Here is a 15,842-nt window from a genome sequence, read left to right as displayed (position 1 = left end):
TTTCATTTAACAGGTAAATGGTGCGTTTTTAAAAATGCATGATTTTTAAAGTTTAAATTTTAATTTTACTAAACGCTTTTAATTTTTTTTAAAAAAATTATAAATCTATTAATACGAGAAGTAGTGTTATATACCACACATAATTATCTTAATTTTATTTTGTTGACGTGATACTACACGTTAGTCGGCTCGCGTGATACATGACTCACATTTTCATTCTCTTGAAACTTAGAAAACTTTAAACTTAGAAAACTTTAAGGTGTGTTCAAATTGTATAAATTGTTACTGTACATCGGTCTTCTCCTTCTGTATTAATGTTCAAGAGCAAGATTGGAATCTAATTTATGGAAACGTTTTTCCATCCAAAAACAGACAAAAAGCACATTATGACGAGGAAAAATATTTATGGTAAATGAGTCTCCCACATGTCTTGACTTTTATTGTTCATCAGTCCTTAATGCTCGAGAGGGTAGCAAGTAATTTCCTCGTATTAAGTGCGAAGTTCCCTCCTCTTATCTTCGAATTCTTGGTACAATAGAAGAGTGCCTCAACATATATATGTACTAGTCATGATCAGTACTAGAGAAGGCTTGAAGCACTTGTCTATTACACACTGCTCTCTCTGTCTCTCCCTTCCAAACACATTTCTCTCTCTCCCTCTCCCTAAACCGTGAGACTATATGTCTTTTGATTTAAAAGCCATGGAACCACCAAAACTTAGTTATGAACAAGAATGGGTCATACAGATAAGTCGAGCCATAGAAGAAGGCCTAGAAGAAAGCGATGAAGAAAGTGTTCTCGTTAGCATCTTCAGCGTACCCAAAACCCTAATCTCTTTCAATCCAGAAGCATACATTCCACAGCTAATAGCCCTTGGCCCATACCATCACCAGCGGCTTGAACTCTTCGAGATGGAGCACTACAAGCCACTTCCGCTAAGAGAGTGCAAAAGAACATCCAACCAATCAAATTTTGCCATTTGGTCAATCATATTGCGGAAAGTGATACCACTCTCCGTGCGTGCTACCACCGCTTCTTGGAGTTCGACCGGGAAACACTCGCATGGATATTTGCCATCGATACTTCCTTCTTGTTGGAGTATCTCCAAACGTACTCTGCCAAAACGGAAGGTTCTCTTATGCGATTCTCTTCTAAGATGGCACATCTGATCGACTATACGAGGAAAACGGAACACCACGCGATCCTCAGGGATATTATCATGCTGGAAAACCAAATCCCTCTCTTTTTGCTCAGAGATATCCACAGTTTTTATCTGCTTCATGAAAATCATGACCAAGCATTAGCCACAATGCTGATGGGTTTCTGCAAAGATCTATCACCCATCAAGTACATTAATTACCAACATTTTAGAGAAGAATGTTTCGAGAGAGCCCATTTGCTAGAACTTCTCTACCACATGGTTGCACCAAAGCTACAACTTGTACCTGATTGTGAGCAGGAGGAGCCAAAAGCGGACGAAGAGATTGGCTGGTTTAGAAAGGCCTTGAAATCATTTCTGGCGGCACTAATTTATATTAACTTGGCCGTGCTCCGCCTTCTCAGTAAAATTTGCAAGTCAAAAGTAATCAAGTTTCTGGTTACACTACCATTTACAGTCCTCTCGTATGTTTTGCATCTTGGAAACAAGGGTGATATAAACAATCTCATATCATCGGCAGAGGGCGTGGCCGAAGAGGTGGAAAGTGCATCTCAGAAGACTAAAGAAGAATTGAGACCTTTGGTCGAAGAGATTGCAATCCCAAGCGTGCAACAGCTTCATAAAGTTGGTGTCAAATTTCGCCCAGCAAAGGGTGGATTGGAATCCATAAATTTCGACAAGTGTTGCGGTAAATTTTACCTTCCTGTTATTCATTTGGATGATAACTCAGAAGTTGTGCTAAGGAACCTGGTGGCCTATGAGGCATGCATTGCGCCGGAGGTGATGGTTTTTACACGTTACACAGAATTGATGAATGGAATAATTGATAGTGAGGAGGATGTGAGGATTCTTCGAGAGGCAGGGATCATCTTGAACCGCCTCAAAAGCGATGAAGAAGTGGCAACGCTTTGGAATGGCATGACCAAGTCTGTGAGGGTAACGAAAGTTCCCATTCTGGACAAGGCCATTGAAGGTGCAAATACTTATTATTCGGGGAGTTATATATATATATATATATATATTTTAACAGAAACTATATATATTCTATCATTGATTGGGCAAAAGCTCAAGGCTTACAACTTGAAAATAAAGGACAAGACCCCCATTCTCTAAACCAGAAGGATCTGGCTTAGTAAAACAGTTGCCTAAGCAGAAATACAAATTTTATAAGAATGACATTTGAGCCTCTCTTACATTAACGCTCACTCTCTAAAGAAAAGAGACCTGATCTAGCAATTAGCCAGCAAATATTCTCATAAAATTTGAACCAAACACAAGCAAATTGTGACTCGAGAAACAAGAGAAAAAAACACAAGAACACTTAAGCAAAAACCACCCAAAATCAATCTGTCGGCAGTGGAGGAAAGGGGCCAAGATGCCGGACGGCGGCGCGTGAAGGACACGCACCGACACCGGTGCCACCTAGACGGAGGTCTGACTATATGTTTCTAATTGGAAATTTGGCTATAATTGTCTAAATTAGAATCCTTCATCTTTAAGCAAGACTAAGAGAGCCTCGCTCTCACTATTCTTGTGTTATATATTCATGTCTAGTCTTACTCTTTCTACAATTCTCTAATGTGTAATGGAATTTTATTGTTATTGGCATCAATTATTAACAAATTTTTACATTTTTCCATTTAATTAAATTGTATTACTTTTTAATATAGCACTTTCCTAAATGGACTCTTCAAGTTCACGATTGAATAACGATGGTGAATTTTCCGATGCTTTAACCCATCAAGATGACTGTCAAAATGGTTAGTTTTTTCACTTTTGTTTGAGTTATAGTTTTGTTTTGACCCACTAAGATGGCTGCCTTTTTATTTATTTATTTCTTTATTATTATTCTAGGCTTTTTTATAAACACATTTTGTATTCTTTTTTGGATAGATATGGGTGAAAAATTTGAAGAATCGAAGGATTTAATGACGTTTATTTCAGATGAAGAGTTGAATGATGAGGAAGAAAATGTGGTACTACCTGTGGTGTTAAAGGATGATGAGAAAGTTGAAGAACCGAAGGCATCAATGACATTTAGTTCAATAGAAGAAGTTTGCTCTTATTATAAGAAGTATGCTAAGCAAGCTGGTTTTGGTTTAGCGCATAGAAGCTCGAGAAAAAAGAAGGGTATAAAAGGTTATGTAGTGCTTATATGTACTCGTGGAGGTACAGAGTGACCTAGAACAAGTGATTGTTCGAAGCCAACTCCAGCAACTAATAGAACAGGGTGTGGTGCCAGGATTTGTGCGAATTTATGTGATGATGGAACGTGGTTTTTGAGTGAAGTTGAGTTGACGCATAATCATTCATTAAGCCCGGGCAAAGCGAGATTTTTTAGAAGCAATAAGAAAATTAATGATGTTGCGAAAAGAAGGCTTGAGCTAAATGATAGAGCATAAATATATTTGTGTAAGAATTTCAATTCATTAGTAGTTGAAAGTGGGGGGTTTGAGAATCTTTCATTTGGAGAGAGAGATTGCCGAAATTATATTAACAAGGCAAGAGAACTCCATCTTGGTAAAGGAGGTGTTCAAGCACTTTGTAATTACTTCAGAAGAATGCAAAAGCAGAATAGTGGCTTCTACTATGCGATAGATATGGACGATGAATGTACGTTACGAAATGTGTTTTGGGCTGATTCATGGAATAGGGGTAGCGTATGATTTCTTTGGAGATGTTATTACGTTTGACACAACGTATTTGACCAATAGATATGACATGCCATTTGCTCCTTTTGTAGGAGTGAATCATCATGGTCAATCTATACTTTTAGGGGCAGGACTAATTTCAAGTGAGGATACAGACACATTTGTGTGGTTATTTACAGGGATAATTACACTTAACCCCCATTATTTATCCACGGTGTGGCAATTTAGCCCCCAATGTACCAAAATTGGTACATGACCCCCCGAAGTTGCTAACGTGTGACAAAATTGACCTTCTATCCAGTCGCCCGTTCGTTTGGATGGCAAGTCGGTCACATGCAAGTCGCGTGACCGTTTAAGACAGAAACCCTCCCCAAAATACCCCTGCCTCATCCAGTCTTTATACCCCCGTGCGTGTTAGACTTTTTCGAAATGAGAGGGACCAGTTTTCGCACATTTTTCTCATCTCCTTCACCAACGGCTCTCTGCAAGAACTAGGAACTAGGGTTTTCGAAGTGGGCTTCCGATTTTCGACATTTCTGACCAGTTTCACACCATTTCCCAAAGATGCAACCATCAGGCACTGCTTCGACGAAGTCGGAGTCGACAAGAAGTGGGGCAACTTCTGTAGTAAAGCTGATTTGTTATTGCGAGTGTCCAGCTTGTATGTTAACCTCCTACACCGAAAAAAATTTCGGTAGAAGGTTTGTAAAATGCCAGGATTACAAGGTAATTTAGGGTTTAGACTTTTAAGTGTATATTTTAAGCTGGGTATGTCGCATATCTGTTAACCGAAAATCTATAGCAATTTTTAAGAAGAGCAATGCTGCTTAGTTCAATTCTACCTTTTACTGTACTTATATAAATTTTTTTTTAAAAAAAAAAAATGGACTGGGTTGATATTTATTTGGCAGTAACGTTTCAAATTTTTAGTTGAAAATGTTACTGTACTATGAAGGTCAAGTTGTGGCTTAAGAGATATAATGTACGTTTTTATTTATTTATTTATGGCCCCATTCATTTGTTTTTTTTGGAGCATGTATTATCCTTTGATAATTTTCTGAAGATTAATGAGTTTCGAAATGATATGGAAAAGTGCATAAATAACCTATGACGATTAATTTTCAAATAACTTAAGCCAGAAATAACCTTTGTTTCTGTTTGTTTATTTTATTTTATTTTTTGTTATCGTTTTGCAGATAAACCGAGCTTGTGGTTTTTGGCAATAGGTTGATCCCAAAATGTGTTCACATGGAGAGAGGGTGGTAGGTTGTTTGTGTGAGTAGCATGTAAGTTTGATTCAAGAAGCTAAACGATATCATACAATGGTTGAAACTGAAGTTGCAAAGTTGAAGGCGAATATGGGGATAGAGGAAGCCGAACGATGCCGACTTATAGTTGAAGTTGAAGTTGCAAAGTCGAGGGCAAATATGGAGATTGAAAATGCTGCCATTCGTAAAGAAATCGAGATTCAGGGGATCAATTACCAAACAATGAAGAAGATTTATAAGATAATAATTGTATGTACATGGATATTGATGATTGTGTATCTGTTTATGGTTGGATCAGAATCAAAGGGTGTATTCGATTCCAAACATGATCGTATGTTGTTACCATGAAGATTTAGGGTGATGATGTTTAGGGTTTAGGGTGATGTTGTTTTGGGCAGGGTTTATGGTGATGTGTTTATGGTGATGTTTATGGTGATTTTATTTTGAACACATCATCCATTTTTTGTATGTGTTTATGGTGCTGTTGTTTAGGGTGGTGTTAAATGTTACTTTATGTGTTGAACCTAAACTTATTTGAGTCTGGTTGTATGATATTGTAGCCAAGCATGTCCACTCTAATTTTGTGTTAAGCATAATTACCGCACCATAAACCAAACCTGTCCAAACCCATTTACCAAAACCTGCATATCAAAACCATGCATTCACCAATACCATGCATTTACCACACCATAAACCAAAATCTGTCCAATCATACCAAAACCATGCATTTACCAAATCTGTCCAAACATACCGAAACCATGCATTTACTACACCATAAACCAAACCTGTCCAATTTTCATCAGCCAAACCAAAAGTGTCCAATTTTTTAAAGACAACGAAATCTGTCCAAAAAAAAAATCAGCATGCAATTCAAACTACTTACATAAACTACATGTCCAACCCTTTCCTATATACAAAATGCCATAATATTCCAAAAAACAAAAACATGTCCAATATCAGAAACTTCAATGCTTCCATTATGGTCTTTTCCTTTTCGGCTTTGACTCCATGATCTGTAATCCTTTTTCAATTGTATGGACGATCCTTTTTCCTTTCGCTGATGTTGAGGATGTTGTTGCCGCACCATGTTCTGCAACTTGTGGGGTTCTTGGGGTCAATCCAAATACTCTCCCTCCTCCATCAGTACTAGTCCTAGCTGTGAGGTCAATCCAAACAAGTTGAGCCTTTTCAATTGGAACACTCCGCACCATGGCCTTGATTCGATTAGACACTCTTCTAACTGGTATGCATGGTTTGGGTGCTGGCGGTTGCCTGTTCCAGCTGGGCACTCTAAGTCCAACAGGATTTTCCTGCCATAAGTTTCAAATATGAGAGATTGATAAATAAACAATAGGATGTATTTTAAAACTAAACTTAAAGTAAGATAAGTACCAAATCTCTCTCAACTGTTGTAGTAGGTGGAGGTGGTCTAGGTGCTAGCGGGTGCCTGTTAGAGTTGGGCACTCTAAGTTCAACATGATTTTCCTGCCATAAGTTTCAAATATGAGATATTGATAAATAAACAGTAGGATGCATTTTTAAGACTAAACTAAAGTAAGATAAGTACCAAATTTCTCTCAACTGTTGCAATAGGTGGGGCAGTGGGTTGTTGTGTAGCACCAGTAATTGTCCTTAAACTCTTCGAAGAACCAAAACAGACATGTGATTAATCAGTATCATCCCCAAGTAATTAATTAACCTAAATTTTTTGCTTGTAATGAATTGCCTACTTTTTTTAGGGCTGGTTGTGCACCCTCCCTTCGACTGTGGGGGTTGGTTGTGCATCTCCCCTTGTACTATTGCCCCTTCGACTGTTGGGGGCTGGTCGTGCACCTCCCCTTGTACTACTGCTACATCCAACGCTTTGGCTCTGAAGGCCAACATTAATAACACATCAAATAATACAATACCCAAATAAAATAGCACATCAACTATTATACAACTATATTAGTTAGTGAGACTTACACTTGTTAGGGGTGGAGTGGGCAAACTAGCTGGGGGTGGAGTAGGCAAATCAACTTCTGTCGAGGGCTGCCAGTAATTAGATGCCTGCTCCTTCTTCCTTGGACAGGTCCTGCTGCTGTGTCCAACCAGCTTGTAAAGCCCACATCTACCCTTCAATCCGAACTTTCTCATTCTATAAGGATTCTGAGGAACTCTCGACTCATCAGGACCTCTTACTCTGGCCTTTCGAGGTCTACCTGGCATTGATCTTGATCTAGGCGGATCCAATACATCATGCGCGGTCTTTACCCACTGTTCCTCACTAGGCATTGGATATATGATGGGAGCATAAGCCTTCTTTTACATCTCAATGCTATAACATGGATCTACATAATCCTCTGATTTATGCCCATGAAATGTTATGGCAGAATGTGCATGTGCACATGGGATCCCAGTCACCTCCCACTTTCTGTAACCGCATGTCCTCCTCCTCAAATCCACAGCATATTGCATTCTTCCCTGCTCTACTTCAAATATGCCATAACCAGCAAAACGGGATAGGCAGTCCGATGCAGCCTCACCAATGGCCTCAAGCTTCTCAACAATTCTAGGGCACAACTTGCCCTTCAATTTGGCGATTCCATCTCTTTTAAGTTGGCACATTCTCATGAGCTGTTTCCTAATCATCTCAAGCATTGTCAAAATTGGCTTGTCATGTGCCTTCAGGATGTATGAGTTAAAACACTCGCATATATTGTTGACAATGAGGTCACATTTAGGATAGTCGCTGAACCATGCTCTTGACCATCCGCTAGGGTCAATCTTGTCTAGGTAGTCAAAGGCATCAGGATTGACTTTCTTAATCTTTTCCATCTGAAATTTGAAGTCGACCTCAGTATAAGACGATGCTGCCTTCCACAACAATTCCTTCAAGGCCACCCCTCGAAATCCTTTATCTCGAAAGTTGGCATATAAATGCCTTACACATATTCGGTGATCCGCCATTGGCATAACAACATCAAAACTTGGCACAAGACCCTACATCAATCCAATGTGCAAAAGGGTAAGTTTCTATGTAGAAAAAAAATAGCAAAAAGTAATATGTAAAATTATGCAAGTAATATAACTAACCTTTTGCCGATCAGAAATAAATGTAGAAGCAGTGTGTCTCTCATGATGACAAAAATCTGAAACAAGGCACTCTAGGAACCAGGTCCAACTGTCTTTTGTCTCAGATTCTACAACGGCGATTGCAATTGGGTACATGTTGTTGTTGGCATTTCGACCAATCGCAGCCAATAGTATTCCCTTGTAAGGTCTTTTTAGAAAGCACCCGTCTAGGCCTATCACAGGCCTACAACTTTCCAAGAACCATTTCTTCATGGTTGCAAGGGACAAGTAGAGTCTCTGAAACTTAGCAGGCAAATTAGGGTTTGGTCTTTCAACCTTCATCATTACACAGCTACCCGGGTTAGTACGCCTTAAAGTCTCACAGTAATCCCACAGCTTGCCATACTGTTCACCAAGACCACCGTATATTTTCTTTTCTGCCTTCTTCCTATCCCTATACATTTGACTCCTGTTGACTTCAACATTCCATTTCCTCTTGACTTCATCTTGTATCACTCGCAGTGGCATGTCTGGTTGAACTTTAAACTTATCATAAAGTTTATCTGCTATCCACCTCGAATTGACAATTGAGCTCTTGTTGTAACGCCCTGCTTTTACAAAAAGCGTAAGTAACAATTTTTAGATTTCCACGTGATATTACTAACTCATCAGAGTTATAAATTAGCAGCGGAATATAATTTTTCTTTAACAATGACACATCAGAGCTGACTAAATAACCTCAATATATAAGAATAATAACCTTTTGTTCTGATATAATAATTACATCCAAAATAATAACATATGTGCCACAGGCGGCACTTAATCAATACATAATTACTGTCTTCTCCAACATAACAAATATTTCATATTAAAATAATTATTCCAGTAGTCTTGACCTTTGATCCACCCTGCAAAAACTCGCATGAGATTGCGGTTATCACCACAACCTTTTGCAGTAGTCACTCTCTTGAATTCTAACAAACGCCTACTTGTCTGCCTCTCTTCCATACCTTTTTTAGAGTTCTTCTATTGACTCCCTTAACTGGGGCTCCTCTCCAGTTAGACTTGAACAGTTGAAAAGTTACAAAATTACAAACAAAAACTCTATGAGAGATGCATATAAACGTTTATGCATAATAAACATTCTCTTAGCACAATGGAATTCTCTACAGGAATTCTTAAACAAAGATTGCCTAGAAGCCCCTTTAGATAGGCTCTGGAAACCCTAAAATAAGTTAAGAATGGTTTCCTAGGCGGTGGTATCAAGACATATATTAGTAAGTGAATATTTTGCTGAACCGTGTCCGAACAGGTAGCCCTAGTGTCCAGACATGTGCATGGAAAATCTTCTCCGTCCGCAATCTTCACTTCTGTGTTCGGACATCTTGCAAACAGAGACTTTCTAGAACTCACGTCTGCTGGGCTGTCCGGACATGTAGGGGACATAGACTTTCTGTAACTTGTATTTGGACACGGCTAGAGGCTGTTCGGACATGCGGCAGGGAAATCCGATTTTTTGGAACAAAAAGATCTTCAGAATATTTTCAAAATCAGTGCACCTTCCTTTATTGATTAATATTCTTCGATACTCTCCTTGTTCAACCATTTCCTTCTTTGATTAATATTCTTCTAATTCGGCTCTTTCCTTATTTGAACAATATTCTTACAAGATTCTTCTGAAAGTCTTACGAGTAATTTGTGTCCCAATATAGTAACCATTTTTTCGACAAAATATAGCAAATAATAAAAACCAACAAGTTCATTTATATGATAACCTAGACATTATGTGTATTATTACTCACAAAGTTGTGGACTTACGTTTGTATATTTTCTACCTTTAAAACATGTGTTGTTTTATACTTGGACTACCTTTAGATATCGGATTTGAGATAGACATCGACGCTGATGCGGCCGTCTGGCGTAGTAATGTCGATCCGGTTAATGCTTTAGGATTGATTGCAGGATGTTGAGATAATTGGTACTTTTGCATAATGTTGTACGCTTAGCATTTGATGCTCAATTATATATTAAGGTTTAGTTTGGATATTTTATATCAATGATATGTACAATGTGATTTCAGTTAATGTGATGACTCTTAGTAGATGCTTTGGTTGTAATGATTAATATTAATAGAATTATCTTATGTTCCAGCTACGTAGTATTCTCTTTTTGAGAAGTAGAGATCTCTAATTAAGTCTTATTTCTTGTAGAATGGGATTGAAAGATGAACCGTAAAGTTAATTACAAGTTAATTAATTTTTTGGAGTTTTACACTTTTATTGAGGACTGTATTGAAATTTTGTAAAAAAAGATGAGGATACGTAGGTCATAGGGAACTTGCATTTTGTAGAAAAAAAAAGAAAAAATATTTTTTAATGGTATTGAAAAAGATAAACAAAACTATTGTAGAGTGTATTTAGGTAGAGAAACAAAAAATAGTTTTTTTTTTTTTTTTCCCTAAATTTAAGAAAAATCAAATGATAGCTACCGCCTTCAGAGAGTGCTTGAAGGAGAAGATAGATAGAGAGAAGCTGAAGAGGTGGAGAGTGAAGAAAATCTCTTAACGGGTGAATTTTCTAAGAGCACTAATAGCAGATGTCCTATAAATGGTTTTCTTCCTTAAAATATGAAAAATTTGAAAAAAATTACAAAAAAAAAGCCACAGCAGTTGTCCTATTGTATTGGGTAGCACTATAACTTCTCAATCCCTTATTTTAATAAAAACAAATCTCTCTCTCCTTCTCTACCCTCTCTCCTCTTTGGCTCTATCCATCACGCATGAATCACAAATCTCTCTCACTCTATTGCTTCTCTATCTTCCAACAATGGCTCCCTCTCCCAAAGACGATGGTTTGAAGAAGCTTGAGTTCCTCTCCCTTGTCTCCAAGATCTACACGGAACTAGAAACACATCTTGGGTTCGGTGACAAAATCCTTGCCGAGTTCATCATTGACCTGGGACGGAACGGCGCTGAGATGCTCGATTACTGAGAAATCTTTGCTGGGAACGCCGGTACTGGTAGCACACAAATGTTCATCTAAAAATGCTTGTTGCGTCCTCTTCGTCTCATAGTACTAAACTTGGTCTTAACACTCTGGCTTCCATGCAGTAGTCCATTTCTATATAAAATAAAAGACGCTTTTGGAATTTTTTTTTTTAAAAAAAAAAGTAAAAGGTAAAAAATATTATTTTAATAGTATAGGGAAAGATAAAGAAAAGCTATTGTGGAGTGTATTTTTATAGAGAAAGAAAAAGTAGTTTGATTTCCTAAATTTTTTCTAAATTAGAAAAAATGATTGGGTGTCTGCTGCTAATGCTCTAACTAATATTTCTCACAATTTGGTAAATTTTCTTAATTTACCAATTAAGAAACTCATAGATGGATGGGACACACAAAAACAACAAATCAAAAATTTAAGATCTAGGAAAATGTGCGGCTACTGCACACACACAGATATATATATATATATATATATATATATATATATATATATATATATATATATATATATATATATATATATATATATATATTAAATTATAAATTTACTTGCATAGAAGTGTTACAGCATCCTAGCTTAGAAGTTTCACCAAAGTAGTTTCTTTTACCTATTTTGATGAGTTAATTTGGTGAAAATATACAAAAAAAAATACACTACTTTGGCAGCCTCACTACTATAACAAAAAAGTTTTGGTGAGTGAAGAGTATTCAACAACAATACAGAGCATGATTCACTCACCAAACCAATAAAACTCTATCAAAAATTTCTCTCTTCTTCTTCTTCTTCTTTTTTTTTTTTTTTTTTTTTTTTTTTTTTTTTAATTTTTTATTTCTCTCTCATCCATCACACACTTTTCTTTTAAAAAATATTATTTAAATAAAATAGTGATAGTGAATAGTTAAAATGATGATGCATGTGAGTACTTTAAAAAAGTGGCTGAAATATAGAAAATTAATTTTTAACTATTTTGACTAGTAAAATTTGATGAGATTACTAAAAATACTCTTGTGGTATAATATGGTTGAAAAATTTAAAATAAATTTAATTATTTAATAAAAGATATATTAAGTATAATGTGAACTAATACGTCAATTTATAAGGATTATCCCGTAGATCGAGTACGACGTTAGAACGAACAGACATATATGGTATTTGCTCCATTTTCTGTGAGCGCGTCTGGTGTGATTGTCTGTGAACCTAACTTTGAAGTAAACGGTGAGGAATTTTAGTCAAAACAGGGTTTTAATAAGAGCTTGACCTACTCTTCAAATTTTCAAATTAATCATCATTCTAATTAACTTCGTGTGGCTGAGGTGCATCTGTGAACCATCAAAGGTGGCCGGTACATGCCAAGACAACAACCAATGTATATCAATTATTTTGAGAGTATTTTTTTAAAATTGTAATTGAACACGTAATCTTTAGATTACGCGTTTTCTAAAGATTACGCATTTTCAAAGATTACGCGTTTTCATTTATCAGGTAAATTGTGTGTTTTTAAAAATGTATGATTTTTAAAGTTTAAATTGTAATTTTACTAAACGCTTTTATTTTTTTTTTTAAAAAATTACAAATCTATTAATACGAGAAGTAGTGTTATATACCACACATAATTATCTTAATTTTATTTTGTTGACGTGATAATACACGTTAGTCAGCTCACGTGATACATGACGACTCACATTTTCATTCTCTTGAAACTTAGAAAACTTTAAGGTGTGTTCAAATTGTATAAATTGTTACTGTGCATCGGTCTTCTCCTTCTCTATTAATGTTCAAGAGCAAGATTGGAATCTAATTTATGGAAACGTTTTTCCATCCAAAAACAGACAAAAAGCACTATTATGACTAGGAAAAATATTTATGGTAAATGAGTCTCCCACATGTCTTGACTTTTATTGTTCATCGATCCTTAATGCTCGAGAGGGCAGCAAGTAATTTCCTCGTATTTAGTGCGAAGTTCCCTCCTCTTATCTACGAATTCTTGGTACAATAAAAGAGTGCCTCAACATATGTACTAGTCATGATCAGTACTAGAGAAGGCTTGAAGCACTTGTCTATTACACACTGCTCTCTCTGTCTCTCCCTTCCAAACACATTTCTCTTTCTCCCTCTCCCTAAACCGCGAGACTATATGTCTTTTGATTTAAAAGCCATGGAACCACCAAAACTTAGTTATGAACAAGAATGGGTCATACAGATAAGTCGAGCCATAGAAGAAGGCCTAGAAGAAAGCGATGAAGAAGGTGTTCTCGTTAGCATCTTCAGCGTACCCAAAACCCTAATCTCTTTCAAACCAGAAGCATACATTCCACAGCTAATAGCCCTTGGCCCGTACCATCACCAGCGGCTTGAACTCTTCGAGATGGAGCACTACAAGCTCAATTCAGCTAAGAGAGTGCAGAAGAACATCCAACCAATCAAATTTTGTCACTTGGTCAATCATATTGCGGAAAGTGATAGCACTCTCCGTGCGTGCTACCACCGCTTCTTGGAGTTCGACCGGGAAACACTCGCATGGATATTTGCCATCGATACTTCCTTCTTGTTGGAGTATCTCCAAACCTACTCTGCCAAAACGGATGGTTCGCTTATGCGAGTCTCTTCTAAGATGGCACATTTGATCGACTATACAAGGAGGAAAACGGCACACCACGCAATCCTCAGGGATATTATCATGCTGGAAAACCAAATCCCTCTCTTTTTGCTCAGAAAAGTCCACAGTTTTTATCTGCTGCATGAAAATCATGACCAAGCATTAGCCACAATGCTGATGGGTTTCTGCAAAGATCTATCACCCATCAAGTACATTAATTACCAACATTTTAGAGGGGAATGTTTCGAGAGAGCCCATTTGCTAGAACTTCTCTACCACATGGTTGCACCAAAGCTGCAACTTGTACCTGATTGTGAGCAGGAGGAGCCAAAAGCGGACGAAGAGATTGGCTGGTTTAGAAAGGCCTTGAAATCATTCTTGGCGGCACTAATTTATATTAACTTGGCCGCGCTCCGCCTTCTCAGTAAAATTTGCAAGTCAAAAGCAACCAAGCTTCTGGTTACACTACCATTTACAATCCTCTCGTATGTTTTGCATCTTGGACACAAGGGTGATATAAACAATCTCATATCATCAGCAGGGGACGTAGCTGAAGAGGTGGAAAGTGCATCTCAGAAGAGTACTAAAGAAGAATTGAGTCCTTTGGTCGAAGAGATTGCAATCCCAAGCGCGACACAGCTTCATAAAGTTGGTGTCAAATTTCGCCCAGCAAAGGGTGGATTGGAATCCATAAATTTCGACAAGTGTTGCGGTAAATTTTACCTTCCTATTATTCATTTGGATGATAACTCGGAAGTTGTGCTAAGGAACCTGGTGGCCTATGAGGCATGCATTGCGCCGGAGGTGATGGTTTTTACACGTTACACGGAATTGATGAATGGAATAATTGATGGTGAGGAGGATGTGAGGATTCTTCGAGAGGAGGGGATCATCTTGAACCGCCTCAAAAGCGATGAAGAAGTGGCAACGCTTTGGAATGGCATGACCAAGTCTGTGAGGGTAACGAAAGTTCCCATTCTGGACAAGGCCATTGAAGGTGCAAATACTTATTATTCGGAGAGTTGGAAGGTCAGGATGAACGTGACCATGAAGAAGTATGCCTTTGGTTCATGGCCATTTCTTACATTTTTAGCAGCCAACGTTCTGATATTGCTGTCTACTCTGGAGGCTGCTTGCTCGATGTACAATTGCCCCAAAATTTTCAAGCCTCTGTGATTGTTTTCATCTCTGTTACGTTTCAATTTCATTTTTTTTTCTCTTTCTTTTTTACAGGGCCAGGTCAATGGTCTGGATCGTTAATTGACTTGATTATAACTATACTCTAAAGAGAAAGTAAAAGAACAAAAGTTCTTTATTTAGATGTTGCTTTTGCAAGGCTCTACGTCAATAGTTTGACTTAATTATCATCGTACGTTGGTGGCCGCAGTGTGAAACTCTAAAAGTAGTACGTACGTGTTCCATGTGTTTAGTCTTACTGGGTAATGTTTTTCACTTATTTGTATCGATCGTTGACGGATCATTTTAATGCAAATCAATTATAAATATGGACAGTGAACATTAAAAAGAATAAAAATTAGGAAAGCGATTAACACGTGTCACATTTTTATTGGGACCGAATTGGTAACCTAACGGTATCTGTTAGGTTTGTAAATGAAAAATGATTTCAGAGAGTAATTTGTAATTTTCACCTGCCACAAGGATTTTAAAATTATTTTTTACTTCACGGAAAGTGATTTGTACATAATTTAGGCCAACAACAAAGACCAATAATGCAATTTTTCTAAAATTAATTTATCGCTGCTTTTACACAAGATTATGAAAGAAAATACCATTTGGGCCAAACCTCTTCTAGTGTGTTATGAACTGGGGTTCGTATCTGTATCACCTCCTCTTCATCTTTCTGTATGCTGATAAAATAGAAGCCCTTTCGGCCATTTTTCCCCAGCTAGAGGACTGCAGCGATAAGACCCTCTTTCTCTTTTTCTTTTTATCATGGGTACTGCAGAGAGATGGACTAACCCTTCCTTCCTTTTCAGGTATCAAAATTGCTAGAAACTGCCACCTAATAACTCTCTTCTTCTTCTTCTTCTTCTTCTTCTTTTTTTTTTTTTTTTTTTTTGCAGATGATGTCATTATTTTTGCTAAGGCTAC

The 15,842-nt window shown here is 37.3% G+C and overlaps 2 protein-coding genes across 2 annotated transcripts; both read left to right on the top strand.

The window, feature by feature from the left end:
* The first annotated feature begins 1,156 nt into the window (after positions 1 to 1,156).
* On the top strand, positions 1,157 to 3,339 carry LOC133870622 (putative UPF0481 protein At3g02645). Its single transcript, XM_062307786.1, has 2 exons — positions 1,157 to 2,132; positions 3,053 to 3,339. The coding sequence occupies exons 1-2, from the start codon at positions 1,157 to 1,159 to the stop codon at positions 3,337 to 3,339; spliced, it is 1,263 nt and encodes a 420-aa protein (XP_062163770.1).
* Positions 3,340 to 13,289: 9,950 nt separating this feature from the next.
* Positions 13,290 to 14,906, top strand: LOC133870620 (putative UPF0481 protein At3g02645). The gene has a single exon (XM_062307783.1). It carries the CDS (start codon positions 13,290 to 13,292, stop codon positions 14,904 to 14,906), a length of 1,617 nt encoding a protein of 538 aa, XP_062163767.1.
* The last annotated feature ends 936 nt before the right edge of the window (positions 14,907 to 15,842 follow it).

This window comes from Alnus glutinosa, chromosome 6, assembly GCF_958979055.1.
Source record: "Alnus glutinosa chromosome 6, dhAlnGlut1.1, whole genome shotgun sequence".
Taxonomy (NCBI): domain Eukaryota; kingdom Viridiplantae; phylum Streptophyta; class Magnoliopsida; order Fagales; family Betulaceae; genus Alnus; species Alnus glutinosa.
The sequence above is the reverse complement of the archived record's forward strand: the minus strand, read 5'-3'. Positions and strand labels throughout refer to the sequence as shown.